General features: G+C 42.0%; 1 protein-coding gene across 1 annotated transcript in view; it reads right to left on the bottom strand.

The window, feature by feature from the left end:
- The window catches only part of TGFBR3 (transforming growth factor beta receptor 3), a 140,647-nt gene that overhangs the window by 100,403 nt on the left and 13,965 nt on the right, over positions 1-26,279 (bottom strand). The window contains exon 2 of the mRNA XM_056844646.1: positions 5,598-5,782. Within this exon, the coding sequence (XP_056700624.1) occupies positions 5,598-5,782 (185 nt within the window). The remainder of the gene's footprint in view (positions 1-5,597; positions 5,783-26,279) is intronic.

Below are 26,279 nucleotides of genomic sequence, written 5' to 3'. Positions count from 1 at the left end.
GGTTTTAAAGATTGAGAGCAATCTTTAAAAAGTCTACCTAGAATCCTCCTGAGGTCAATTCAATGAGGCTTACTCCTAGGAAGGTGCTCCTAGAATTGCACTGGAGGTCACACATATTTGTACATTTTTATTTATAATCTCCCTTATCTCAATGACTTGGAAGTAGTAAGAAACACTGTATGTATACAGAAGACAAAAATAGGATGTCTGACCCTGGATGCCCGATTCACAGTGTACATCAACCAGGCAGAAGACAGAGAAGAGAAGGACAAACCCATTTGAAACTGTGTAATACATAGATCTAAAATATTAGTGTCTGATGTGAAGAGAGGATCCAATCCCAAAAGAAGCACTGTCACATCAGCTTGTCTTCCAAGAGCCTTGTCTTTCCAGAAGGCAGCTTGCTTTTAAAATAGCCACAGTAGGGGAGGACCAACCAATAGTAACACATCACAGATATACAAGTTGAGCCCCCTCTCCTTCTTCTTCTCAAGGGACAATAGCGGAATCATTATGAAATAATAAACGATACTCATGTGCTAACCAGGAATTCTGTATGGACTTCGATTGCTCCAAAAAAACAGTCTCCACAGAGGACATGAAGAAATAAGCTTCTGTCATCACTTAGTTCCACAGGGAACAAGCATGTGATAAATGCTGGCTTATGGTATGCTGCCAAGGCCTTATGGCAGGAACAGCTTATCAAACGATCTGCATTTTAGTGTTTAACAAAACCTAGCTTCAGCCCGTCTGGCACTTGTCAGTTACCAATTTTACTTTCTCTCAAAACTCACATCTCTCCTTTTCTCCTCAAAAGCAATAATTTTGAGAAATATTTCCCCCCATTATGTTAAAAAAAACACTTTTCACAAATATGATGGATATTCTGCCATCTGCTGTTTATGCAGACACGCTATTCTGGATAGCTTCTTCTGTCAGACCCAGATATGAATAGCCATTTCCCATAATGGAGATGGCTAAAGATACCAAGAGGTTCTGAGCTTTTATCTCACTGAGCCTTCCTTTGTCACAGAGTGGAAGTTCATCCCTTCATAACTGTAAGAAAACAAGGGTATCCCCACTACTGTGCTGTCCTACCGTATGCATTCTGCCTTCATAGCCAGGTTTTACGCAAATCACCACCACCTTTCTTTTCTATATAAGATTACTAGCTATTTTATACAAAGAAGATCTTGTTTCATGAACAGCTGAATGTCAGGGAGAATTTCCAAGTGTACAGCTTTTACCCTCACTGTAGCTCTATGACAGGAATTCGGAAACTTGCCTCTTTAGCTGCTATTTCCTGTGCCATCCCATTTCAGCATACTGGTTTGGTTTTGCTTGTACAAAGCTCAGAGAGTTTATATTTCTTGACATATAACCCTAATTCCCCATATACCAAGGTGATATCCCCTCTTACCATTGAGACCAATTAAAATATTGATAATATTAAAGTTATGCCTGTTCAACTTAATATTTACTGTTTGCTAATTAACTACTAATTTAATATAGCAAAGTGTGTAACTTGAGGACTGGAATATTTTTCTATTAACTGAAATATGCCACAAGTGTGAACATCTAATGAACACGGGTCAAGTAATGTTACTTTACAGTTTTGAAATGCTATTCCTCTGCCAAGGCGGGGGACTTTCCCCCTATTTTCCCCCTCTTCTTTACATGTCAAGGAACCCTTCTTCCCACTTTAAAAACTACATGTCTTGGATTTTAGATGGCAAAAAATAATTCTGTACAGCTGTAAGTGTATTCCAGCACTTAACAGGCCATTATGAAAATGCGGCGTATAGAGTCGTTGGGAAGAGGCGCAACGGCGCCTCTTCCTAAGCCAATTCACGCAGGCCGGCTTTTTTTGTTTTCAACGGGGCCAAAAGCCCCATTGAAAACAGCAAGGCTGCACCTGTGATCTTTCACACAGCTAAGTAGCAGGCGCAGCACCGCCGTTCCAGCCACCGGTGCAAGTGTCCGAAAGGGGATAGGAGCCGCCAGCAAGGCCCGCCTCCAGAACGTCCCCCTGCGCCGGTGCGGCCTCTCCATGCCATTGCTGGCGCCACAAAGAGGCTGTGCCAGCGCGACTGGCCTCGCCACCAGCATAAGTACGTGTAAACATGCGATTACATGTACTTACGCTGGCGGCAAGGTCACGCCGCCTCCTATTGAGTTTGAGCCCATTTTTCAGGAATGGGCTGTAAGACTAACAAATACCTGTTTCACTAGAATGATTCTACTGTTGATCTTTCACACAGTATGTTATGAGGATGGGGACTGTTACACCCTTGAAGATGATTGCACATGCAATGGTAGCTGAATTGCCAAGAATTCCAAACTACACACGAATGCTATTTTCTTTAACACTATCCATATGAGACTAATGTAGTTATTGCCTCCTCCACTTTGATTATAAACTGCTTTTGAATCTCTGGGCCTTTAAAACTTTTTTACCAATTAAAGATGTCTGTCTATAATTAAGGTGCTACTGCACTCTTGCCCTTTTTGACTACTACAAACAGACTAACACGGCTACCCACTGTGAATTGTCTATAATTAAGGAAGATTTAACAATACATCTACACAAAAAGTAATAAAAAACTCTTAATCTTTAATGTGTTCAGCTCTAAGCTTTAATTATGCTCTTGGGTACCAATTTCTACAGTTTGTTTGGTACTGATTTTCACAGTTTTGCACTGCCTTTGCAAACATTAACCATTTCAACCCATTTTGAGCATTGGTTTCTCAGTAATATTCAGTTGTCTGGGGATAAATAATCTCCATTAACTTTATCAGGCTCTCTGAGCTTGAAACAAGATTAAAAAACAGACCCCCTCTAAGTGGTTATGTGTGAGACACTTTTTATTTGCTACACATTCTCAGAGAGTGTCAAAAATGTAACCACAATATGTTGTACATTTATAAGAACTAGGCTAACTGTAGTAGAATGTTTAATGCATGAGGCCTATGAGAGATTTGCTGCAAGAAGGCATTTATTTACACTCCCTCTCAGCATGAAGGCATATGTAATTTAGCAGAACCCATAATGTGACGAGTTTAAGGAACAAAAAAAAAAAAAAAAAAACACCACTTCCAACATGAAGATGGGTGAAATTTATTTTTAGTATCTACTACACCATGCCCTTGAGATCACCAAGATCACATGCAAGCTTCTTTGCCATATCTTTCAATGTCAGCCACAATATGCAAGCAAGGCAGACCAAAAAAAAAGTGTTTATATTCCAAGCTCTTGGAAGTGTTGTGCAGTGAACATATACATTTCTAAATGGGATGGAAGGAAACATCCCTACGGATGAACCAATTCTGCTTTCAATGTGAGGTGATGGAGAACATGACTTGCCTTGACACAAATGGGCACACACTTCAAATTTTACAATAAGTCTAAAGATAACCTTTGCTCGGCTTTGTTTTCAAACCTCAGTCATATAAGCAAAAAACCTGATCTAATCCAGTTGTTTATACTCTTACGCTCTCCAGTGTCGCCAGCAAGCCTCTCTCTTACTTCCTGTTCATTTTCTCAGCAGCTATCTCCAAAGGCTATAACCATTTGCCTTTTAGAAGGATACGGGAAATAAATTAGAGATTGCGGATGTTGAACATGCCGCACAACGGTACACAAGAGGCTGCTAGATAATGCTCTGAAAAACCCAGGAAAGACAGATTTGGAAAGCTTTTTCGGAAAACAATAATCTTAGGTGAGCCTATGAAGCAAGGCAGCCACTTTATGCTTGAACCCAACCAGTGATTTAGAGCTGAATATTCACAAAAATATCTCTACTGCAGAGGGTTAAATGAAATTGGAGTCTATCTCCATGGACGGCAGATTTCTCCAAACATGTAAAGATCTGAGTCAGAAAATACAAGAGTCACCGCCATTGCATTATTTGAGAGCATCCTGGCCTACCATCCAGCAAAATGACAGGCCCGCCTAAGCATACCCAACTCTCTCTAACTATAGTGACCTTTGTGTTAATCTGCTTATTGAAACCAATCAGAAATTAATCTTGCTCACTCCTGATGATGCCTTTTTATTTTATGCTAAAATTCATATCTCACTGACTTTGCCCATGGGGGCTTCGGCAGTGATTTACAGTATTTTTAAAATTGTTTGCCTAGCAACACCTGAAAACTTCCTAATGCAGGGATTCTTCAGTATAACTCCAGTTTGTTGCCCCATTCAAATTTGATCTTACCAAACTGGGGTTTGTTCCTTTCCCAGTAACCAAGATTCTTAACAAGGATTACATCTACATGTGTGTAGTCAAGTTCTTCGACAACACCACAGAAGAATCCCTGTAACAACGATATGATATCCTAATTTGAGGGATGGTGCGGGGAAAGCTCCCCATACTAAAGCTACAATGTTAAACACATTTGGAAGCAATGGAATAGATTGTGATGCGCTCCAGACTAGAATCAAAGCTACTAGAATGGATTGTTGAGAATCTTGCTCTTTCTCCCAGATGTGTCTCCGCATTTCCAAACTCTTACATTCAGATAATTACACAGTACTACTCCATGGAGCATTTTTAGAGCTCAAATGCTGGGATATCATGAATTGTTTTCTCTTGCTCTCTTACCATCAGCCTGCTTTGATCTGTTTTCAGAATACTACACAAGTTATCAGCAAGACATTTCTTTTTCCCCTCTCATTTGTGTTGCATCTTTTCATAGCACCTAGAACAAATGTTGTTTGAGCTCACAGTGCTCAAGAACTACAGAAATCAGCAACATTTGCTATTAGAACTACATTCCACACTGGTTAAGAACTGAAGGCACATTACCAGGGCTAAATGAACTTAAACATTTGTTAATAGTGGCAATAGCCAATCTCCAAAAGTACTGAGGATAATTTACAACACATTTTCCTTATGCAGGCTTTGCAGAAAGCATGGTTCTCCTCCCAATTAAAATTCTGTTCCTTATTCTGCTTTCTTCTTTCACGTTTTAAATAAAGATGTTACAGATGAGCCAATTGTTCTGTAAATCTGAAGAGTGGTAAGATGAATGCCAAAGATATTTGGACTATTCAGGTTAAGAAGCTAACTGTACACTATATGCAAATGTGTGTAAAAGCCATGGAAGGGCTGGAATTTAGAATAGGGAGGGGTGACTCTTTCCCCGTTTATTATTTTTACTGTCCAATTATTTTTTCCTCCTGAAGGTAGGCACATGTCTGCCCGCATTATTATGTGAGTATAATTCCACAGAGGAGGAAGTTACAGGAGATTTGGCAAGGAGAAATGACAAGTGACTTAAGAGTTAAGCTCATCTCCCCTGCTTGTTTTCTGTTTTAAACTCCTCACACCCAAAGAAGCTTCTCCTTTTTAAAAAAAAACTGACATGCCTATTCTCTAGGAGTCAGCACCACCATTTTGGTTCTCACTTGAGACCAAGCCTGGTTTAGTAAGATATAGTGTGCCTTCGTGAGGTGCATCCCAGAATCCCTCCAACCCCCTCCAACTTACCCCCACTGCCTACCAAACAATTATGGAGGCAAAGTCGCCTGAAGCTCACCTGCACCTTGCATAGTTCAACCAACCCTATAAGCAACATTAGGGCTTCTCCTTTACCTCTCTTTCATGGTGGCCAATGCCTTCTTCAGGACTTCGCAGATTGAGAATATGAACTTCCTGTGGTAACCCAGCAGTTCCTTGGCTTGCACAGCCAGATAAGACTGTAAAGCTCTCCAGCAAGGCTTGGACGGGGTGGGAGCTGTTGACAGGTGACAACACACACTCGTTCATAGGCACAGGACCTGCAGAAAAAATGACAAATAAACATGACTTGGGGTAAACTGGGGCAACAGCTTTAAACATTAAGAGGCCATTTGAAATCCTTGTTTGCCAACAAGCTGCTAAAGATGCTATAATAATAATAATATACAAGGTATCATCATCAGCATCATCATAAAAACAAAAAATAGTCTGTCCTGGGAAAATGAAGTCTTTCCATCTCTTGAAATCAATAGGACACACACGTAAACCCTACAGTCTTCATTCAGTGGAACTTGTACCCCTAACTAAGCTTGTCTAACAAGAGGAACATCCCATCAAGCGAGCCAGCGTGGTGTTGTGGTTAAGAGCAGTGGACTCTAATCTGGAGAACTGGATCCGATTCCTCACTCCTCCACATGAGCGGCGGATTCTAATCTGGTGAACCAGGTTAGTTTCCCCACTCCTACACATGAAGCCTGTTGGGTGACCTTGGGCTAGTCACAGTTCTCTCCAAGCTCCCTCAGCTGTTGTGGCCAGTTTTCACCCAACAAAAGATTCTGTGCATCATTTGAACTTGGGGATCCGGGATCTACTGGTGTTGGGCGGGGGCTGTTTTCTGCCTTCGTGGGTGGTTAATGCCCAGCCAAAAGGACCCCACAGCTCAGCCCTATGTCCGCAACTAATGCTTCTTCTTCTTAATGGAACATATTTCCAAGGAAACCATATAGGATTATTGCCATAGGCTCATTTATCTGGCTTCCACCTCTGTAATACATTCTTCTAAAACATGCTACATATTGTATTAGCTATCTCGCATTTAACCAATCTGTCTGTGTCATATTGGTTATCCAGAAACAGGGAGCCTCAGCAGTGACACTTTGGACTTGGGATCAAAATATCAAAGTTCAAAACTCAGTTTAGCCTGAGATTCACTGGATGATCATAGCAAATACATTCCCACCTCCATATCTTTATCTGTGAAGAGATAATGATGGCTTCTCTACTCTTGTGAAATAAAAATCACTCGGCATTCTGTGCAACACGAAGTAATAGTTCACCAGCCCAATTATGGTGTTCTTAAGAAAGAGAAGAATCGGGGGGTGGGTGGGGGGAGTGGAATCAAAAAGTCGGCATTTGGATGCTATCAGTTCCTCTAATTACAAATCGGGGGGGGGGGGGACGACACTAATGTTACCACTACATTTTTATTGACCCTGCACTGCAAGCACCACTCAGGTAAGCTGCCACAATACCACAGATATTTTTCACTGAACAAACAGATACATCTTTCTGCCTGGATTATTGGGTCCAACAACATTTACCTAAACTGACAACAGCTCCAAATACAGTATATGTCCTTTCTAGTAACCTCTGCAACATAGCACCACCCTCTCTTGTCCGGTATCAAAGCATCATGGTTGTCTAGTAAGACTGCCTGACAGCTGCAGAGTGTGGAGGAGTTTACATATGAACTACGTCTGCAGGAAGCTAAAACAAGGCAAATGTTTATGGCAAACAGTCCTGCTTCTCCAAGACTACACATAAGCCCACAGTGACAGCCCAGAGGTTTTGTATGTTTTTTAACCTGGAGGTCACTGAAGAATGACTGTGGTTTTAACTCCTACCCCACACACACTAAGAGTCAGAAAGTAATGCACAGTAGCTGAATGCAAGTTAAAAGCAGAAAATGTTTTTATCCCACCCTTCTTCCAGAAGTTCAGGAGAATATGCATGGCTTCCCCATCTTCCATGTTATACTTACAATAATGCTTTGAGAAAGGTTAAACTGAGAAAGAGTCTCACTTAAGGGCAAGATTTTTGGTTATCCCTTGAGATGATCTTTTACCCCTATCCCACACTTCTGGATCAAAAGGCTGTGGGGCATCTGTGTTTCCTCCCCTTCCCTCCCCTCCTCTCCCCTCTGGTTTTGGTCAGTTCGCCACCATCATTTAAACTCTGCTCTCTCTTTTGCTTTCCTCACTTTGAGGTGCAGATACAGGCTGTGTGTGCTCGTGTGAGCTGCCACACACAAACACACACCCCTTCCCCACCCAGTCAGGAGGTTTTGGTCTATGTGCGGCCAAGTAGCCAGGCATCCTGGATGAGACCTCTGAACAAGTCTGAGATCTTTAGAAGGAAAAATAATCTTCATTGAATAACATACCTCCAAATTCACTAGAGCACATGATTACTTGATAACTATATAAAAACATTAAAGAGGTGTTACAGAACTCAGAAAAAGAAACAAAAGATGGGCTAAGTTGTACAAATCACTGGTATTGCCTTGGTATTCTTCTCCAAGGAATGGACACAAGCTAAGCTGGAACTTTCAGACACAGGCTGGTCATGGCAGACTTCATTTTGCTCCTCCTCCGTTCCCCAGTCCTTGGCTTATATGCTTCCACAAAGTGTGTTAAGCTTTCTACCCCCTTTTTTTTTTACCCTTTCAGCTGGGAGGGTTTCTCTCTGACCTATCCTGGAATTGGGTTTGCATTCTCATGTATGTTGCCCTACATTTTTATCCAATACCACCAAGGGCACATCCCCAACTTTTATTGCCCTAACTAGGACACTGAAAACTGTCTTTCTTCTTCCTGGCAGGTAGGCAAAGTGTCACCTTCATCCTGCTCACTTGTAACCACAAAGATACACCATCTACTCCCAGCCTGAATTCAAGAAGTTTATGGCTTCATTCCCAGGAAAGACGGCGAGCTATCTGGGGGCCAGTGCCTCTTGCGGGTTAATCAAGGTATCTTAAAGTTCTCCACCATAATACCCCTCTCAAAGGAAGCTGTGAGCATTCCGTGTTTTCTGCAACAAATGGGAATTGCAGAGTGTTCTCGCCAAGTCGGTTTGTCCTGCTGCAACATTAATGGGTTTCAGGAGGCAGACAACAACTTATCTCTTCCATCAAGCTTTTAGCAGCCCCTGGTTCTGATGTGATCTGTATTTCAGATCGCATTTCATATCCTTGTAATTCTGTCTTATTGTTCTAAAGCAAAGGGGTTTATTGCTAGCTTTTACTCTACATTGAGCATTGCTTAGGATATGAAAAAGGAGATTTACAAATAGTGGACATTAATCAATAATTAACAGACAATAAAATAAAAATAGCAAGGTCTACCAATCTTTGCTATGATTGGATCCTTTACAAAAAAATAATTTAGCAGAAAGCAAAAAACTAATTTGCATTCTTCATACTGACTTACCAAGATGGAGGGTTTGGAGGATGCATTATATATGTACCGTATGTGTGTGCATATATATTGCTCACATACACACAACAGTTCCAACATTCTGTACCACTCTAGAAATAGAACTGAGGAAGGACCTACACAGCAGGAAGGGGCAAGATTGGTTCTCAGTGGTTTGGGCCAATCAGATTAGAGAAGCAGGTTTATGCCATATCCCGGTGGTATTTCTGAATGCATTTCTTTCCTTTGTCTGAAAGAATACTTAATAGATTTGACAAGTAGGATCAAAAGGGATCTGTCAGGTTTTATCTTCACTCCAGCAGTGCCTCAGAGGTCATCCCTTTACTTTCTCCCATGTAAATGAATGGCGATAATTCATTCTTTAAAGAAACAAGGCCAGAGAATAAATTTTCTCTGTTCCAACCCTATGCAGCCTAGCCACTACTCCAGGGGTCTCCCACCTTTTTGAGCCTGTGGGCACCTCTGGATTTCTGACACAGTATGGTGGTCGCAGCCATAAAATGGCTGTCACTGCTTACCTTCAGTCACATGGTGAAGATTATTGTGCTGTGGTGGTAGGCAGCTGCTGCCAAAGCAACATTTAAAAAAAAAAATCAACACAGCAAATCAAATCTTCAGCCGCCAGTCAGAAGCCTAGCTGGGGAAAGCCCCACGTGGCCCTGCCTACTTTCTAAAAACACTTGGAGGGCACCAGGAAAGGTGTTGGCAGACACCATGTTGCCCACGGGCACTGTTTGGGGGACCCCTGCACTGCACCAAGATCAGTGTGCATGCATGCCACAGCATCAAATGTAGAGCTCTCAGAGACTGAGCCCCCACCAAAGTATGGTGAAAGGGCCATGTACTTCTCCAACCATACATTTTACATGATCGTGACCAATTGCTGCTTACATATGATGTCTACCTTGTACAAATCAGGCCAGCTGAAGATCAATGTCTAAAGTTCTTCTGTGGACTAGAATTATACATGTTATCTTTTATAAGAAAAAAGGGGCATGGTCCTCATGACTTTGGAGAAGAATTAGGAAAATGTGGCTTTAAAAAACTGCTAAGGTGCACTTGGTAGTTGGCTGAGGTATGTTTCTGTAGCAACAGACTATTGCTCAGCAAACACATTTTCCTCCTGATGCAGCAACCGGCAAAAAAGACAATAATGTTCTTCAGCAAGAGTGCTATCAGGGATGGGAATGTTGTAGCCATAAGGCCTCAGGAGATGCATAAAGGCCACAAGATATGTTAAGAAAACGATGACTGAGGAAAGGCGTTACGAGAATAAGGAATTAAGGATTATGGAGCACTGACGATTTCGTTTGTGAAAAAAGCTGGTAGGTGAAAGCAAATGGTAACTAACTACTGGAATGTAGCTCCTTATCAAGGCGGCAGGCAAGTCGCCAGTGGGTTTGGAAAACAAGCTTTCAGGGATTCTGAAAGTGCTGTTAATACTGAAGTGAAACTGTATTAGTAAAAACACTGAACAACATCAATATAGTCCAGCTTTGTGCTGGCGCCAATCTGTGATTTGGATGATATTGTGTTTGGCCTACCAGAATGATGATCATCAAGTTACTGGCAGCCCTTTACATTCTCACAACTCCGTGTATGTATACAAACATACACAATATGCAAAAATACCCATCCACTATGAGTCATTTTCTCCTACTAAACCCAGTAAACATCAAAACAAAACTTTCATGGCTTTATCAGCTTACCTGTCCACTGACAAATCATGTACCAGCTACTTCATAAAACCTGCAATAATTATATTTGCAAAAACAGTAATGTCACTATAAACATGTTGTAAGTTGCCTGCAGTTCATTTTTTAATCAATCATCTAAAAGCCCAATAAACATGAATGGCAGGAGAAGTATATTCACTACAAACCTACTAGCACAGTCAAGTATGTTGCTGGGGCTGTTGGGAAAAGCTTTGGTGAATCTACTGCCTGAACAATTTGCAACTGTCTTTTGACTCACATTACAACCAAGGCCTACTAGGATTCTCTAGCTTAATTCTGATCACATGCCCTTAAGGGCTGCAATTAAACAAAGGGGGAGGTAAGGTTGCCAACCTCCAGGTGGGGTCCAGAGTTCTCCCAGAATTACAACTGATCTCTAGACTACAGAAATCAGTGCCCCAGAGCATGGGTTCTCAACAAGGGGGGAATTCCCCCCCGGGGGGGGGGATTTTAGGGTTCCGAGGAGGAATTGGGATCACTCTTCAGCAAAGTGCATATTATTTGAAATGCACCTTTTAAGTTAGACTTAAGCCTTGGGAAGGGGGAATTATATTCTGAACAATGGTGAAAGGGGGGAATGGAGCAAAAAAGGTTGAGAACCACTGCCCTAGAGGAACTGGCAGCTTTAGAGGGAGGACTCTATGGCATCACATCCCTGCTGAGCTTTCTCCCCTCTCCCAACTCCACCATCCCCAGATGGAGAAAGAGCCTTGGAAAATGTATCCTGCTGTGCACATCTGCATTGCCCTAAATTGTTTTCTTGTACATGAAGTTGATGGATGTGTGTAGAACACAATACTATACAATGAACGGTGATCCAGGATGGCTGCTGTTAAACAGCATAGTTTTTCCATGAGAAAACACAGCACTTCTCCTTCACACACACCCATTCTACGTCTTTAGTAAAAATACACAGCTCTGAGAATGACATCTGGAAGTTATTGAATATAATTTAAGCACCCTGATTTCCCATATCACCCAGCTAGTAATGATTAGCGTGTGTTATGCAGAAATAATACAACAGAGACGTGAGAAGAGGGGTATCATAACACAGAGGCCAAGCAGTAACTACAGTCAATTTTATTCTAATAATGGCCAATACAGTGTGCGCCATTTCCACAGAGATTTCTGCAGGGCTGTCTACAGAAAAGGCAGGACCAAGTCAAACAAATTTCACGAATATGCACTGCAACCCCCAGAGTGGGTTAACTACGTCTTACTAGATTCTCCCAAAGCCAAAGACTGTCCCAGTGGGATCCGTTGCTTTTAGGAGGAAAGCACAGATTTATTAGTAGGACTTCACAAGCGAGGATGCTGTGGTGCCACATGGCGGGCGTGTAAGACTCAAGAGCTTTCTTTCAAAAAGAACACAAAGTTGGAAACAGCAGGCTTCAGGGCAACAGGGATATTTGTGCTGTCATTTTTGAAAAGATACAAATTACCATCTGCCCAATACATTGGCCATTTGAGATCTGGCTAGCACTGACTGCAATTCATGCTGAAAAGCTGTCCCTCTCCAAACCTTAACTGAGAAAATCTGTACCAAAAAGGGTTGCCACGTCCCTCTTTGGCACCGGCAGGAGGTTTTTTGGGCAGAGCCTGAGGAGGGTGGGGTTTGGGGAGGGGTGGGACTTCAATGCCATATAGTCCAATTGCCAAGGCGGTCTTTTTCTCCAGGTGAACTGATCAGCTGGAGATCAGTTGTAATAGCAGGAGATCTCCAGCTATTACCTGGAGGTTGGAAGGAATCCAGACAGCACTCACACAATATATATTAAAGTACTAATTTATAAAGGTGAAGGAAGGTGCAAAAGTGAACAACATATACAACAAGGTAATAACCAGATACACATATAGATATCAATAGCAGTCCAGCAGCAAAAAAGTTCAATGTATAAATATCCTGGGAGTCAGGTAAGTCAGCGTCAATTCCTGAGTGTCCTGAGTAACAGGTAAGAAAATTTTTATACTCAAAAATGGACTTCTTTAGATGTTGTAAGTTGCTGGAAAGCGGAGTCCCAGGCAGGAGCCACGCAGGGAAGCTGTTAGGATGTGTTGTCTAGATCCAAATCACGTTTCGCTCATGGCTTCATCAGCTATTTGTATCTAGAGGTGCAAAAGTCTTCTCATAGAGAACACCTGTTCTCCCATTGGTTGCTCCGTGATGAAGCCATGAGCGAAACGTGATTTGGATCTAGACAACACGTCCTAACAGCTTCCCTGCGTGGCTCCTGCCTGGGACTCCGCTTTCCAGCAACTTACAACATCTAAAGAAGCCCATTTTTGAGTATAAAAATTTTCTTACCTGTTACTCAGGACACTCAGGAATTGACGTTGACTTACCTGACTCCCAGGATATTTATACATTGAACTTTTTTGCTGCTGGACTGCTATTGATATCTATATGTGTATCTGGTTATTACCTTGTTGTATATGTTGTTCACTTTTGCACCTTCCTTCACCTTTATAAATTAGTACTTTAATATATATTGTGTGAGTGCTGTCTGGATTCCTTCCATTATCCATACAGCACTGAGCCTTTCTTTTTCCAGGATTACCTGGAGGTTAGCAACCCTAATACGAAATGGTGATGAGTGTCCAGGAAGAGATGCTGACATTGGCATATAAATAACCCCAGAGGCAAGTGGCTGGTGTTGCAAGCATCAGTGCGCTGACAACGGGCTTCACAATGAAGAGTCCCCCTTAGTCCTTCCAGTCTTACCAGGCCTTTCTTGGAGCCACCCCAAATTCAGAAGAACAACTCCATGTTCCTGTCTCAATCCTGCCTCTTCCAAAAGAATCTTATTGTATATTTTCTTACACATAATATAACCTGCCCGGTCCCCAAGGCGACTAACAGGGTTTTGTGTAAAAATTAATAAACATTCCATGCCAAAGACAATGCAAATTGCTGGATTCTGCAGCTAGGACAACTTATGCAAACTGAACAAATATGATGAGCTTTTCATTGGTTATATGATTTGTGGGCCATGGATTAGTTCCCTCTCCATGGCTGCAGCAAGGATCCCTCCCACTGAAGTAGTGAATGGGAGAGCCACCCAAAAGGGAAGGAGGATCCTGTAAAGCCTAGTGTGACTGGGGACCCAGGGAAAATTGCCTTTGGGTGGCAAGGGCTTGGCTAATCATGTCCGCCACCTCTTTGAGAGTTATGGCTCTCCCTCCTACCACCTCACCCGAGGGGGATTGTACTTTCCCCTCCGAGGTCTTCTTGGTGGGGAAGGAGCTGCCAGCCTGCGGCTCTTCCTCACTACCAGGAGAGGTGGGAAGGCCGTGCGAGGCTGCTACTGCAGTGCCAGAACTGCTTTTCAGGGGCTGGAGCCTTTTCACGCCCTTTTTGATGCGGCCACCATTATGCCTCTTCTATGAGGCCTTTTTTGAGATGGACCGATTATCTGGTTGCTCTGAGGCTGGCTCTTGCCACTCTGAAAGACCACAGGGTGGCAGACAGAGGGCTCTTCAATGCCTGGAGTTCCTTGGGCTCACAGCGTGCAATCTCCTCCGGCTTTAGGAGCGTGATCCCCTTCTGACAAAAAGTCATCTTCCTCCCGGCCTCGGGAAACAGCAGTCGCCATGTTAGCTGGGGCTTGCATCAGAATGGGGAAGGAGGAGGGAGGGGCTCACAGAAAGATTGACGGATCATTTTTTTAAGTAGAGATTAGACGGAGACAGAATAGTAAGAAAAGATTGAAGAAGGAATTTCCCTAAGCTAAGTAAAATCACAGCAGAGCTCTGCTGTCTACATGCGCTCCCCAGCAAGGCAGGAGGGAAACTGGAAGCTCAGGCTATCCCTGCCTAGGAGACAGGAAGTAGAAAATTAGTCCTGCCTCCCCTAGCTATAGGCGAGAATAACCCAAACTGCAAGATGCCCTTCCCTCAGAGCGGGAATGGCAGTCTGTGTGTTGTAGGCACCTGTTTTTATATGCATGTGCACAAGAGAAAAGATGCCTCCACCTAGAAATTCTAGAAGATCCTAGGAAGGAGCTGGACTCTGAACAATGACCCCCCCAAGGTAATGAAATTTTAGCAAGGCATGTCCAAAGGAATAAATAGAGATGCTGATTTACTATGAACAGGCACCATAAAGTAGGGTCTCTCCGTGATAATTAGGGGTAGTTGGAAGGCTTTAGACAACTCTGAAACTGAAGGCACAACACATAACATAAATCCATCATCACAAGCAAAATGAAATAAATTGTACTGGGTGGGAGCAAAACATTTCTGTATTGTGATTTTTTACCACAGAGAACTGAAGGAGCAGAAGAATAGCAATAAAATGTTTTAAATCTTGTTTTAAAGCTAGGCTTTAATGCTAGTCTTATTCAATACATTTGACATGAGTTGTACTGCCTAATGTTCTATTTACTCTCAAACACCCCACCTCCAAAGATAACCCATCAATTTGTCTTGGAGTTGTAACCTTCATAGCTACAGAAAGAATAGGAAATTGCACAAAAAAAGCCCACAATAAATGGAAGTGCTCTGTTCCAGTAACAAGAGCAGGAAGCTATTTTGCTAGTTTTACAGTCAAGTTCCATATTGTGGCCCAAGGGAGGAAACCTCCCCACCCCCAGCAAGACTAACCTTATATACAGAATAAATAATTGTAGCAGGCTTTAAAACCGTTGTATTTTAAGAGAATACTATGAAAAGGCCTCAGCCAAACACATAGTAGTTTTGTTTATTGTACTGCTGTAACTGAGTCATAATAAACCACTTGGTAAATTAAAGACAATAAGGAAATGCTGGACATTATAAAGCCAATGGCATGCGTCTAGGGTAGAGATGTATTTATGTATCCATAAATCAGCCCACAAAACTCACATTCACAAAAATAAACATATCAGACTTCAAACTCTGTGTGTCCACAGGAAAAAAAAACATGCCTAAACGTTCATTCGCCTGAAAAAACAAAACAAACCTCAGTTCCATTCTGTGGTTATTATCATACTGCCCAAAAGTCATTAACACGCACTCTGGAAACAGAAATGGAAGACTGGAAAAAAATCAGTGGGTTCATCTACTTTGGTAGAATGACCAACAGTATACAGAAGAAGAGTTGGTTTTCATATGCCGACTTTCTCTCCCACTTAAGGAAGATTCAAACCAACTTACAATCACCTTCCCTTCCCCTCCCCACAACAGACACCCTGTGAGGTAAGTGGGACTGAGAGAGTGTGACTAGTCCAAAGTTACCCATCTGGCTTCATGTGTAGGAGTGGGGAAACAAATCCAGTTCACCAGATTAGCCTCCACCGCTCATGAGGAGGAGTGGGGAATCAAACCTGGTTCTCCAGATCAGAGTCCACTGCTCCAAGCCACCACTCTTAACCATTACACCATGCTGGCTCTCCAGAGTGAAGCTGTATCACCTCCATCACAGACACGTCTACCTACAGCCTCATGTAGTCCCACCCAGAAATCCACAACTTCTCGCTCGATCACATGGCTTCCAATAGTCAAACACTTCCCCCTCCCTACCTCAACTCAGGGCAGATGAAAAAAACTGTTTATTAAAAGAGGGGTAAGACCACTTTTAAATGAAGCCCTGTGGCGCAGAGTGGTAAGTTGCAGTACTACAGTCAAAAGCTCTGCTCTTTACCTGAGTTCGATCTCAGCGGGAAGTCAGTTTCAGGTAACCGGCTCAAGGTTGACTTAGCCTTTCATCCTTTTGAGGTCAGTAAAATGAGTACCCAACTTGCTGAAGGTAAAGTGTAGATGACTGGGGAAGGCAATGGCAAACCACCCAGTAAACATAGTCCACCTAGTCAATGTTGTGATGTGACGTCACCCCATGGGTCAGTAATGACATGGTGCTTGCACAAGGGACTACATTTAACTTTACCTTTAAGACCACTTTTAAGAAGTTTCTAGCAGGCCTACCCACTCTCAGATAATAAAGTACTAGCATCTACTAAGTTGGGACAGGCAGGCAAGGCTTTTTTGTTTTTGTAATAACCTCCATTTTTCTCCCTTTTTTCTTTTTTTTTCTTTTTTTTTTCCTTTTGTATTTCTAAATTTGATCAGTGGAAAGATTGGGAAATATGACTGGAGCGACCCAGAAGTTCTTGTTTCATATTTTGCTCCAGCTGGGAATTCACCAGTGATCTTAGGCAACCTGCTATGCACTGTACCCATCTCACACAGAGACCAGTCCCATTACCACAGTCTTGGGGGGGGGGGGGAAATGCATGAACTGACATGCCTACACCGATGTCTGAGCTTAGGATTGCAAAATTTCACTACCATTCTTTCTTTTTGAAGGATGAGCCTCATGTGATACGAGTCCATGTCGTAACTTTGTTTAGCATAGCAGCGCCTGTTGGTTATCTCCAGCTCTACAAACATGTATTCCAATTCTGCCCATTTGCTGTAGTTTTTCCAGAAGAAGAAATCTGGAAGGTCTGATCTCTTATTCAACTCTACTAAACTTTTTAAGACAGCCTTTGAATGTCTTGATGGCTTATAGTTCTCATGAACTGAGATTTCTTACGGACAATATTTATGAGGTTTCTAATTGCTGTTTTAAACTTTCTGTGATTTTTAATCTGTTACCCACCTTGGGTCTAGGGTTGCGAGGTCCTCCCCGGCCCCCAGTGGGGGATGAGGGATAGGATAGCCAGCTCCAGGTTGGGTGACTCCTGGAGATTTGGGGATGGATCCTGGGGAGGACAGGAACCTCAGTGGGGTACAATGCCATAGATTCCACCCTCCAAAGCATCCTTTTTCTCCAAGGGAACTGATTGTAGTTTGGAGATGAGCTGTAATTCCGGGGGATACCCAGGTCCCACCTGGAGGCTGGCATCCCTACTTGGGTCATAGTTGCCAGGGAGAAATGTGGGCTTACACATGTTTTAAATAAATACAAACATAAAATAAATAAATGGGAGCAGAACTTCTGCAGAACCAGAACATTTTTATACGGTTGTTGTTAGAGTGGTTAGAATAATGAATAAAGGGAGCTTTGAATGGTTAAAAAAGCATCTGATAAAGGCTAACAAACATGGAAACATCAGACTGTCACCAAGATGACATGCATGATGGTTCTTTAGAAGGCAGAATATGAGGGCATCTACTCTCATTGCTGCAATAAAACATGTGTATACTGTCAGCGGATGGTGCGTTGCAAAACATTCCAGCCTCACGCTTGAGCAGGGTAGCAAACTCCAGCACAGACATTATCACCATGTATAAAAACAGCAATATGCAAAGCATTCCTGAGGAGGAGATAGTGGGCATAAGGGAAAAGATGAATTTCAGCCCTCTCCTAATTAGCAACAACATGATTCTAAGTTCAGCTGAAGGCTGAATTCTTAAAGTTGACCCTTTAAGGAGGAATTCACTGCCATTAATAATGTCATTACACAAAACTTGAAAGGCAGTCTTGTTTCATCAGAACAAATCCTCCCTCGTTGTAATATTGTAAGCTTTATCTCTGAGGAAACATTTTGCCAACAGGTAAGAAAAACAACGGCCACCCCCCCATCCAAATTATAAAGTAGTTCTCCATTGTGAAGTAACAGTAGAATTAACCCAACTCCAGACAATATTGGCCTAGCTCTTCAATATGTTATTTTTTAATTCTTCTCATATGAACATAAGAATGGCCCTACCGGATCAGACCAAGGCCCATCAAGTCCAGCAGTCTGTTCACACAGCGGCCAACCAGGTGCCTCTAGGAAGCCCCCAAACAAGACGACTGCAGCAGCACCATCCTGCCTGTGTTCCACAGCACCTAATGTAATAGGCATGCTACTCTGATACTAGAGAGAATAGGCATGCAGCATGACTAGCATTCATTTTAACTAATAGCCATGAATACCCCTTTCCTCCATGAATATGTCCACTCCCCTCTTAAAGCCTTCCAAGTTGGCAGCCAACACCACATCCTGGGGCAGGGAGTTCCACAATTTAACTATGCGTTGTGTGAAAAAATACTTCCTTTTATCTGTTTTGAATCTCTCACCCTCCAGCTTCAACAGATGACCTCTCGTTCTAGTATTATGGGAGAGGGAGAAAAACGTCTCCCTGTCCACTCTCTCCAAACCATGCATAATTTTATAGACTTCTATCATGTCACCCCTTAGCCACCTTCTTTCCAAGCTAAACAGCTCTACATGTCTTAACCACTCCCCATAGGACAGTTGCTCTAGTCCCCTAATCATTTTGGTTGCTCTTTTCTGCACCTTCTCAAGCTCTGTAATATCCTTTTTTAGGTGCGGTGACCAGAACTGTACACAGTATTCCAAGTGTGGTCTCACCATAGATTTGTACAAGGGCAGTATGATATCAGCAGTTTTATTCTCTATTCCTCGTCTAATTATGGCCAGCATGGAATTTGCCTTTTTTACAGCAGCCGCACACTGGGTTGACCTCTTCATTGAGCTATCCACTACCACCCCAAGATCCCTTTCTTGATCTGTCGCTGCCAGCACAGATCCCATCGGTGTATATGTGAAGTTGGGATTTTTTGCCTCAATATGCATCACTTTACACTTGCTCACATTGAATCTCATTTGCCATTTTAATGCCCATTTTAATGCCCATTTTAATGCCCATTCTTCCTGCTTCCAATAATGACAATACTGCCTATGTTGTTAAGCTTGTGGAGAATGATGTGAAAGGTTCAACATTCTCCACTATGAGCATACAGAAGAACACTCATATTTCCTTGCATACATCACTCATATTTCATAGTCTTCACGTTGTTCCAAGTTCCACAAATCCAAAACGCACTGGTTGCAATCTGGCAAAAGGCATACCAAACCATCCCAAGAGAGAATTCATTCAGCAAATGGAAGTGTATGCTCCATTCACCTTATGTAGCACGAATGGCAAGCACATCAAGAGGCATCAAGTCTGAATACACATCACAGTTCAGAAACATGCATTCATAGATAATGTATGTATGCCACCTGATCCAGCACTTCCACAGGATTGAAACAATGGAGTTCTTCACAAATCTTGCACTCACCAGTCCACAGTGTTAATGCTGTTCATCCATTTGGGGGGGGGGGTTCTAGATAGCTGACAGGTTCCCTTGGAAAGTCACACTATCACAAAACCCAGATTATGTCAATCAGGGAACTTCTGCCAAGAATCCCAATTTCCAGGTAGTCTGAATTTGAAACCGATATGCTCGGAACTGTGATTTTCATTCCAACAAGTCTATCTATCATCCCCTTCACTGTGGGGACGTCAGCTGTGCGCAGGGGTCCGCTTTTGTTCGGTCTGTGGGCACTTTTGGAATTTTGAAGATGGGGAGTACTGCCACCACAAAAGTGCTGAAATCAGCAACAGATTGGATGAATTCTGTAGCTAATGTTAAACATTATATTAAGACAAACCTTGAGGTTATGGGTTATGTTTTTGCTAATACAGGATATCAAAGAACACTGTGTACAACAGAGGAGGAAAGGGCTCTTACTAAGGTTCATACTTTAGAAACATGATTTAAGTACCCTTGTAATCATAAATAAGATGCTGTTTGTCACTTGAGGGCAAGGTCAGCTGAAAAAAAGTACACTGTGACCCAGGTTTAACAGCACCAAAATGCTGATAAATAAGAGACTAAAACATCCAAGCATTTTTAGATCCACAGCTGTATTTTCCATTTACAGTAGAAAAGCCATGAAAGAATGGACATAAACCATCTTCTGGTTACCATAGTAATATCCTTTCCCCACACACAACTTACCACCACAGCTTAATCCCCATGGACACTGGAGCTTTTTTTCAAGTGCCTGAAAACAACAAATGTTGGCCCACATTCCCAGAAAATCCATGAATATTCTGAAGGTCAGCAATAAGCAGGGGTTGTTTTCAATTAGAAAGCCTGCTTTGCTGGAAAACTGCCAGAAAATATATAGCGTCGCATGGGCCGAGTGCATTCAAAACCAGGAAAGAATGTATGTTTTCCATTTTGACCTGGTAAGCATTCAGCTGTGCTTATTTTAGTAGGCAGGAAAAGAAAGAAGAGAGGAAAAGACTTTGTTTTGTGGAGGCTGTACAAGTACAATTACAGCACAAAACATTATACCAAACGTTAGGATTTAAGCGTGTCAACTTTAAGCAAGAGGTCCAATAAAAGATATCATCTGCTTTTCATTTGGCACGAACTGTTTTCTCATGGTCACCTAACATTGGTCAGGTGGCAGCTATTATTCAAGGTGATTGCACCTGTTCAAACAATGGAGCTACAAATCCACATTCCCCACTAACATTGTTCACAACAGCTGCCCACCTGACATGCAAGACGTTTGCTTTTTAGGTGAGTAAACATGGGCAATGAAGCATTTTTTGTTACTAAGTGGGTGATTTATTTGGTACCTCAACTTATATATCATTTTGCTTTCAGGAGGTAAAAGCTCAGGAATTTGGTGGGTGGAGTAAGCATGAAGTGGTTGGAGCTTTTATTACATACAAACATCCATCTGGGAGATTCTTTTTTATGCATATGGGACAGAACCCTTCACCTCACCCATGGCTACTATCCAGCTCTCAGGATGGATATATATATATATATATGCTGCACAGAAATGGTTGTTCATAATAGCATGTGGCCTAAACGGAGCATTTTTAAGGACATTTTCCCCCTAGCTTCCAGATGCAATTTGTTTGACTTTGACATTTTACAACAGCTAGAATTCAGTTCCCATGACATTACTTTTATTTTACTTAGTAAAATAGATTTTGTTCAATAAATACATCCAAAACATAAAGGTATTGTGGGGGCTGGAAATACTGACTATATCGATAATTGAAACAAGAGCAATTAATACCATTAGTCACAACACAAAGGACAGTGCAGATGCAATGCTTCTAGCCTAAAACTAAGGGTAAGAGACTCCCTTGGGCTCCCTCACAATTCCCATCCCCTGCCTCTCCCCTTGGATGGCACCACAAGGTAGTAGAGGCATGCAGATTGCTGGTTAAGTGGACTTACTGCTGCTGTGCACCTTGTTATGCAAATAATGGCCTGCTGACATTGTGGCCTGTGTTTACCCTAGTTCCACCTCCCACCACCTCCCAGAGGATGACTCAGAAGTATTATCCTCCAAGCAGAAGGAAGAGTCACTCAGTCCCCTACATCCTGGCAAGTGTTTTGGGGAGCCAGGAAGAGCTGCCCTTGAGGAAGACATCAAGGAGATGGCATAAGGACCACACTGAGTTTTGGGACACAAAGATACCTCCACGGCAGCACACTTGGGATCACTCCCCAGCATGGGGATGCTGGCAATTACTCTCCAAATTTCAGAAACAGAGATGGCAGCAAGGTTGAGCTAAAGCCCATACCAAAAGATGGAGCACTCACTTGACAGGATAAGGAAGAATCCATGACTTAAGTATGGCCAGGAAGGGGCAGAGCATGCGGCATGAATACTAATGGCTTTCCAGTAACCCTTGTTACTCATCGTAGCCCTAACCTTTGCCACTGGTGAAATATTGCCTTGAACCTGCCCTATTACCCTGGCTGGACAGCTCCCCTGCTCCCTCACTAGTCCTGCTTTGGATATTACTCCTTTTCCTACTGGAACTGCCTCTCCAGTAAAACAGGAGAGCCATCTGGCTCCAGTGCTAGGTAGGAACAGGACAACCAGGTGGTGCTAGAGCTAGACAACACCCATACAAATGCTGCCTCCTTCCAATATCCTCTTTTACTGCTATGGAAACCTACAAGCCTCCAATGAACTATTGGCTGTTGCTGCAAATTTTTCTGAGGCAAATTGCTGACACACAAAAAGATTCCATAGTTACTTTGATTGGGTGTGTTTGACACAGGCTTCTGCTTTTGGGCATTCAAGAGAGAGAGAGAAAATGAACAAGAAACTCCCGAGCTTGGCCTTCTTCCGACTACTAGGAACTTTATATCATACAGAAGCAGAGATCCCCATGGGCTGTGGACTCTACAAGAGGAACCTATTACCTCTATTATCTAATGTAAACACCTTAACATTTTCTTGCTTGCATTTCCTTTAGATACATTTATTTTTTATAAGGTTTAGTTTGTGGGATATTTTCTGCCTGACAAATTGCCTCTAATTTTTTCTTTGATGCAAGCCCCTGAATTTAGCCTAAAAACCCCACAGTGATAAGATTACCTCTGCACTGAACTCAACCACGGTTCGCCAGGGCTTGAGGGGTTTTCTTTACCACATGGCAACTTGAGCACTGATGACTTGGGGCAGTAATTCTTAAACTATGAGATGGGCCTCTCTTTCAGGAGGGCACTGGCACTAAGAGAAGGTTGTGATGTTCTTCTTCTTCTTGTTTAACTGGCAATTGTTGTTAAAGAGAGTCAAAAGTTAAGATTTAGCACACACCATTTTTGCCTCTCTTTTTTTACAGCCTCATAGAGTCACTTCTGTCACAATAGTTTATGACTCACAAGGCCAAATTAATCCCCAAGTGGCAACAGTTACTCCTGAGGCAACTATTTCAATGGTTTTTACATTTAAAGACCTCAAATTAAATTCTTGTTTACCTAAGAGAAAATGCTTCTTTTAACGATTTTTAAAAGAACCATTTTAATTAATCATCTCTCCATAAAAAAGGGCAGGCTGAATCTAATTAAATACCTCATATAACTACGAAACGGCAGGTGGAAGTAGTAGGAGCTATACAGTAGTATAACCAAACACTACTGGAAAATATAGAGCTTGATGGCTTACAGAATGTGTAGCGTTTGTGGCCTGAGGGCATGCACCAGTTGCCTATTCACACTGTTGAAAATAGCGAGGCAGACAAGAAATTGGACATTTCACATGGAAAGAATTGACAGAGACGAAAGCCATGGCTTATTATATCAATCTATGCAATGTATAACATTTCTTTTATCACTGTTTTCTTGTCAGTGTTACCTTCTTCTGAGCATAGGCCAGTCATATCAAAAAGGCAGAACTATTCATTATATGATTTATTTAAAATATTTATATCTTGCCTCTCCACAATGTGCTCTAAGCGGCTCCCAACAAAAATCAAACTGTAATACCATATCAATAAAAAGTGAGGCTCCTCAGCATAAAAACTATAGGCAGCAGCAGTTGTTACAGTATGTGCAGATCTAACTATAAAACCCAGCTCTGAAATCAAACAAATATATGCAATGGAATAAAGCATCTGTAATAAATTGACTCTATAAAGGAAGCCACAGCCCTCAGTTTGCAAGACCTGAGCAAGGCTGTTAACCAAAGGACGTTTTGGAGGACACTGATTCATAGGGTCAACGCGAGTCAGAAGTGACTTGATGGGACTTAACACACACAATAAAATGTTCACAGAAGGACAGCATTAAAGTAATAACCGATCAGCTATGCTGTTCCTCAGAATGCTAGTTACACAGACTATTCCGAATGGGGAATCTAGGCATTCATTATTTAAACTGGGCTCAAGTAGCCATATGAGAATTATTATTTGTGTTTGATTGAGCCAGTGGCCTGTACTTGCCCATATCTCTGATGCTATGGACACTAATCACTCCTTTACCTGGTACTGTGTAATTCAGTGGTTGAAATCAGGATAGGATGGAGAATTGTTGCCCTGTCCAGCTCAGCTCCAACTCCAATGGGTCTGCTCGTTTGAGTCTGGAGGCACAGCCATTCAGCCAGCACAGAGAACTAGAGGACTGCAACTTTCCTATTCTCTCTCAAGGAGGTACTAAGGCCTCCCAGGCTTTGACTGGCAGCAAGTGAGATCCTCTAAATCAGTGGGTCACAAAGCCTGTGAAAGTGGGCCCCAGGCTTTGGCAGTTTTATTGATTCATGCCATGCTGTTTTTAAGCAGGTCACATTTGGACTTGTTGGGTCACCATATCAAAAAGGCTGTAGATCAGGCCTCAATTTGAATGTTCCATGACCAAAAGCCTGCAAGCCAAATTTCTATACCTCAGCTGGCCAACCTTCGTGGCCAAACCTCAGCTCCCAACCTCCTTATACTTTAGTTATTACCAGTCAGCTTCCTCTGGATATCAACCTTCACTTTTACCTCTGCAACCACAGAAATAACCTTAACTTTATGATGTTACCCGCCCTGAGCCGGCTTCAGCCGGGAAGGGCGGGCTATAAACCACAAAAATAAAATAAAATAAAATAAATTCTATCCAAACTTACCCAAGAGACTGATTTCAGCAAAAATTTCTGGCTGCCAATTTTAAAAGCAAAACTACTTTGGTTCCCAGCTGTGAACTTCCTTAAACTTTAGAATTACTGTTCTTAATAATAAAAGATATGAAAAAGATCATGCTGGATTTCAGAATTTATTCCTAAACCCTTGAATTGCAGGTCTGATTGGCAGACAAGAAGTGGCAAGCTTGGCCCACAAATGCAACATTCTAGCTTAGTGTAGATATTCAAATTTACTCACAGTAGAATTTGCATTGCCTGACACTTGTAGTCAGGATTAGGTCTTTACAGGTTGGGCTCTACACATTGGCCTCTATACATAAGCAAAGCCCACTGTGCAAACACCAGGTAGAATGAGCTGGAGTTATCTTGATCTCCCATTACATGTAGGATTGCAACATCTGCACAGGGCTCATATATCAAACATACGCAAGTACTTCAGTTTGTATTCTGATCAGATGCTTTCAGAAAACTGGTTCCTTTCTGTTAAAAAACAAAAAAAACACAAAAAAGGAAACAATGGCCATTAAAAACACAATGTAATTTACAGTTATCTCTCATCAATCCTTTTGGGGATCCGTTCTGAAATCATGCAAGTAAAATCTTCCTGTTTGGGGATGTGACTCCAAAACATGCTTGTTTAAAAAAATTATCAAGGAAGTCAGATCTCTGAAAAACAAACCATGTAAGGAATAAACTGCACACTCTTTCCAACTTCCTTGATCTATGTTTTGTTTAGAAATCTATGTAACATCAATTTCAATTCTCACTCCTCATTGCTAGTACCTCCCAACTCCACAACATCAAGTACATTTGAAAGAGAAAGTTTGCCTCCATCTGTAATCCTTCCCCATCTTAATGACAAAAAGTCACCCATAATTTCCATAACACTCATCTGTATGGTTGCAAGATGAGGAAGACAGAAACATAGCACTAAAGCAATTCTCAGTCTGTAGTTTGTTAACTTTATGGCAGCTGTTTCTCTTGATTAACTGTAGCAGAAGAGCTTATGAGCATTTATGGTTAACCCAGTTCCACTAACTTTTCAAAATTATTAAAAACTAATCAAGTCCAGAAAACTAATTTTCTACACTTTTCTACAACCAGCAGCAGGCACAGAAATACCCTAGCTTATAAAAACTCTCTCAACAGCACTACTTTAATCTCTTCTTCCCATTAGAGTAAGGTCTTGAAAAAGTTTATTACAGATGGCTTAATTCTTTGATATTGTATAATGAAATATGTATTCCCACAAATCATGAAGGAAACACAGACAACATGATTAGAATTCTCAAAGTAAATATTTGTTTTAAAATATATTCATATAAGCAAGGTAACACAGAGTCTTGTAGTTAGGGTTGCCAGGTGCCCCGGCCATTTACTCCTCTGCCCACTGACCACCTGAGGGTCGGCAGGCAAACGTGCACGCATGTGTACATACCGCACGTA

Source organism: Euleptes europaea, chromosome 2 (assembly GCF_029931775.1).
Source record: "Euleptes europaea isolate rEulEur1 chromosome 2, rEulEur1.hap1, whole genome shotgun sequence".
Classification (NCBI taxonomy): Eukaryota; Metazoa; Chordata; class Lepidosauria; order Squamata; family Sphaerodactylidae; genus Euleptes; species Euleptes europaea.
The sequence above is the reverse complement of the archived record's forward strand: the minus strand, read 5'-3'. Positions and strand labels throughout refer to the sequence as shown.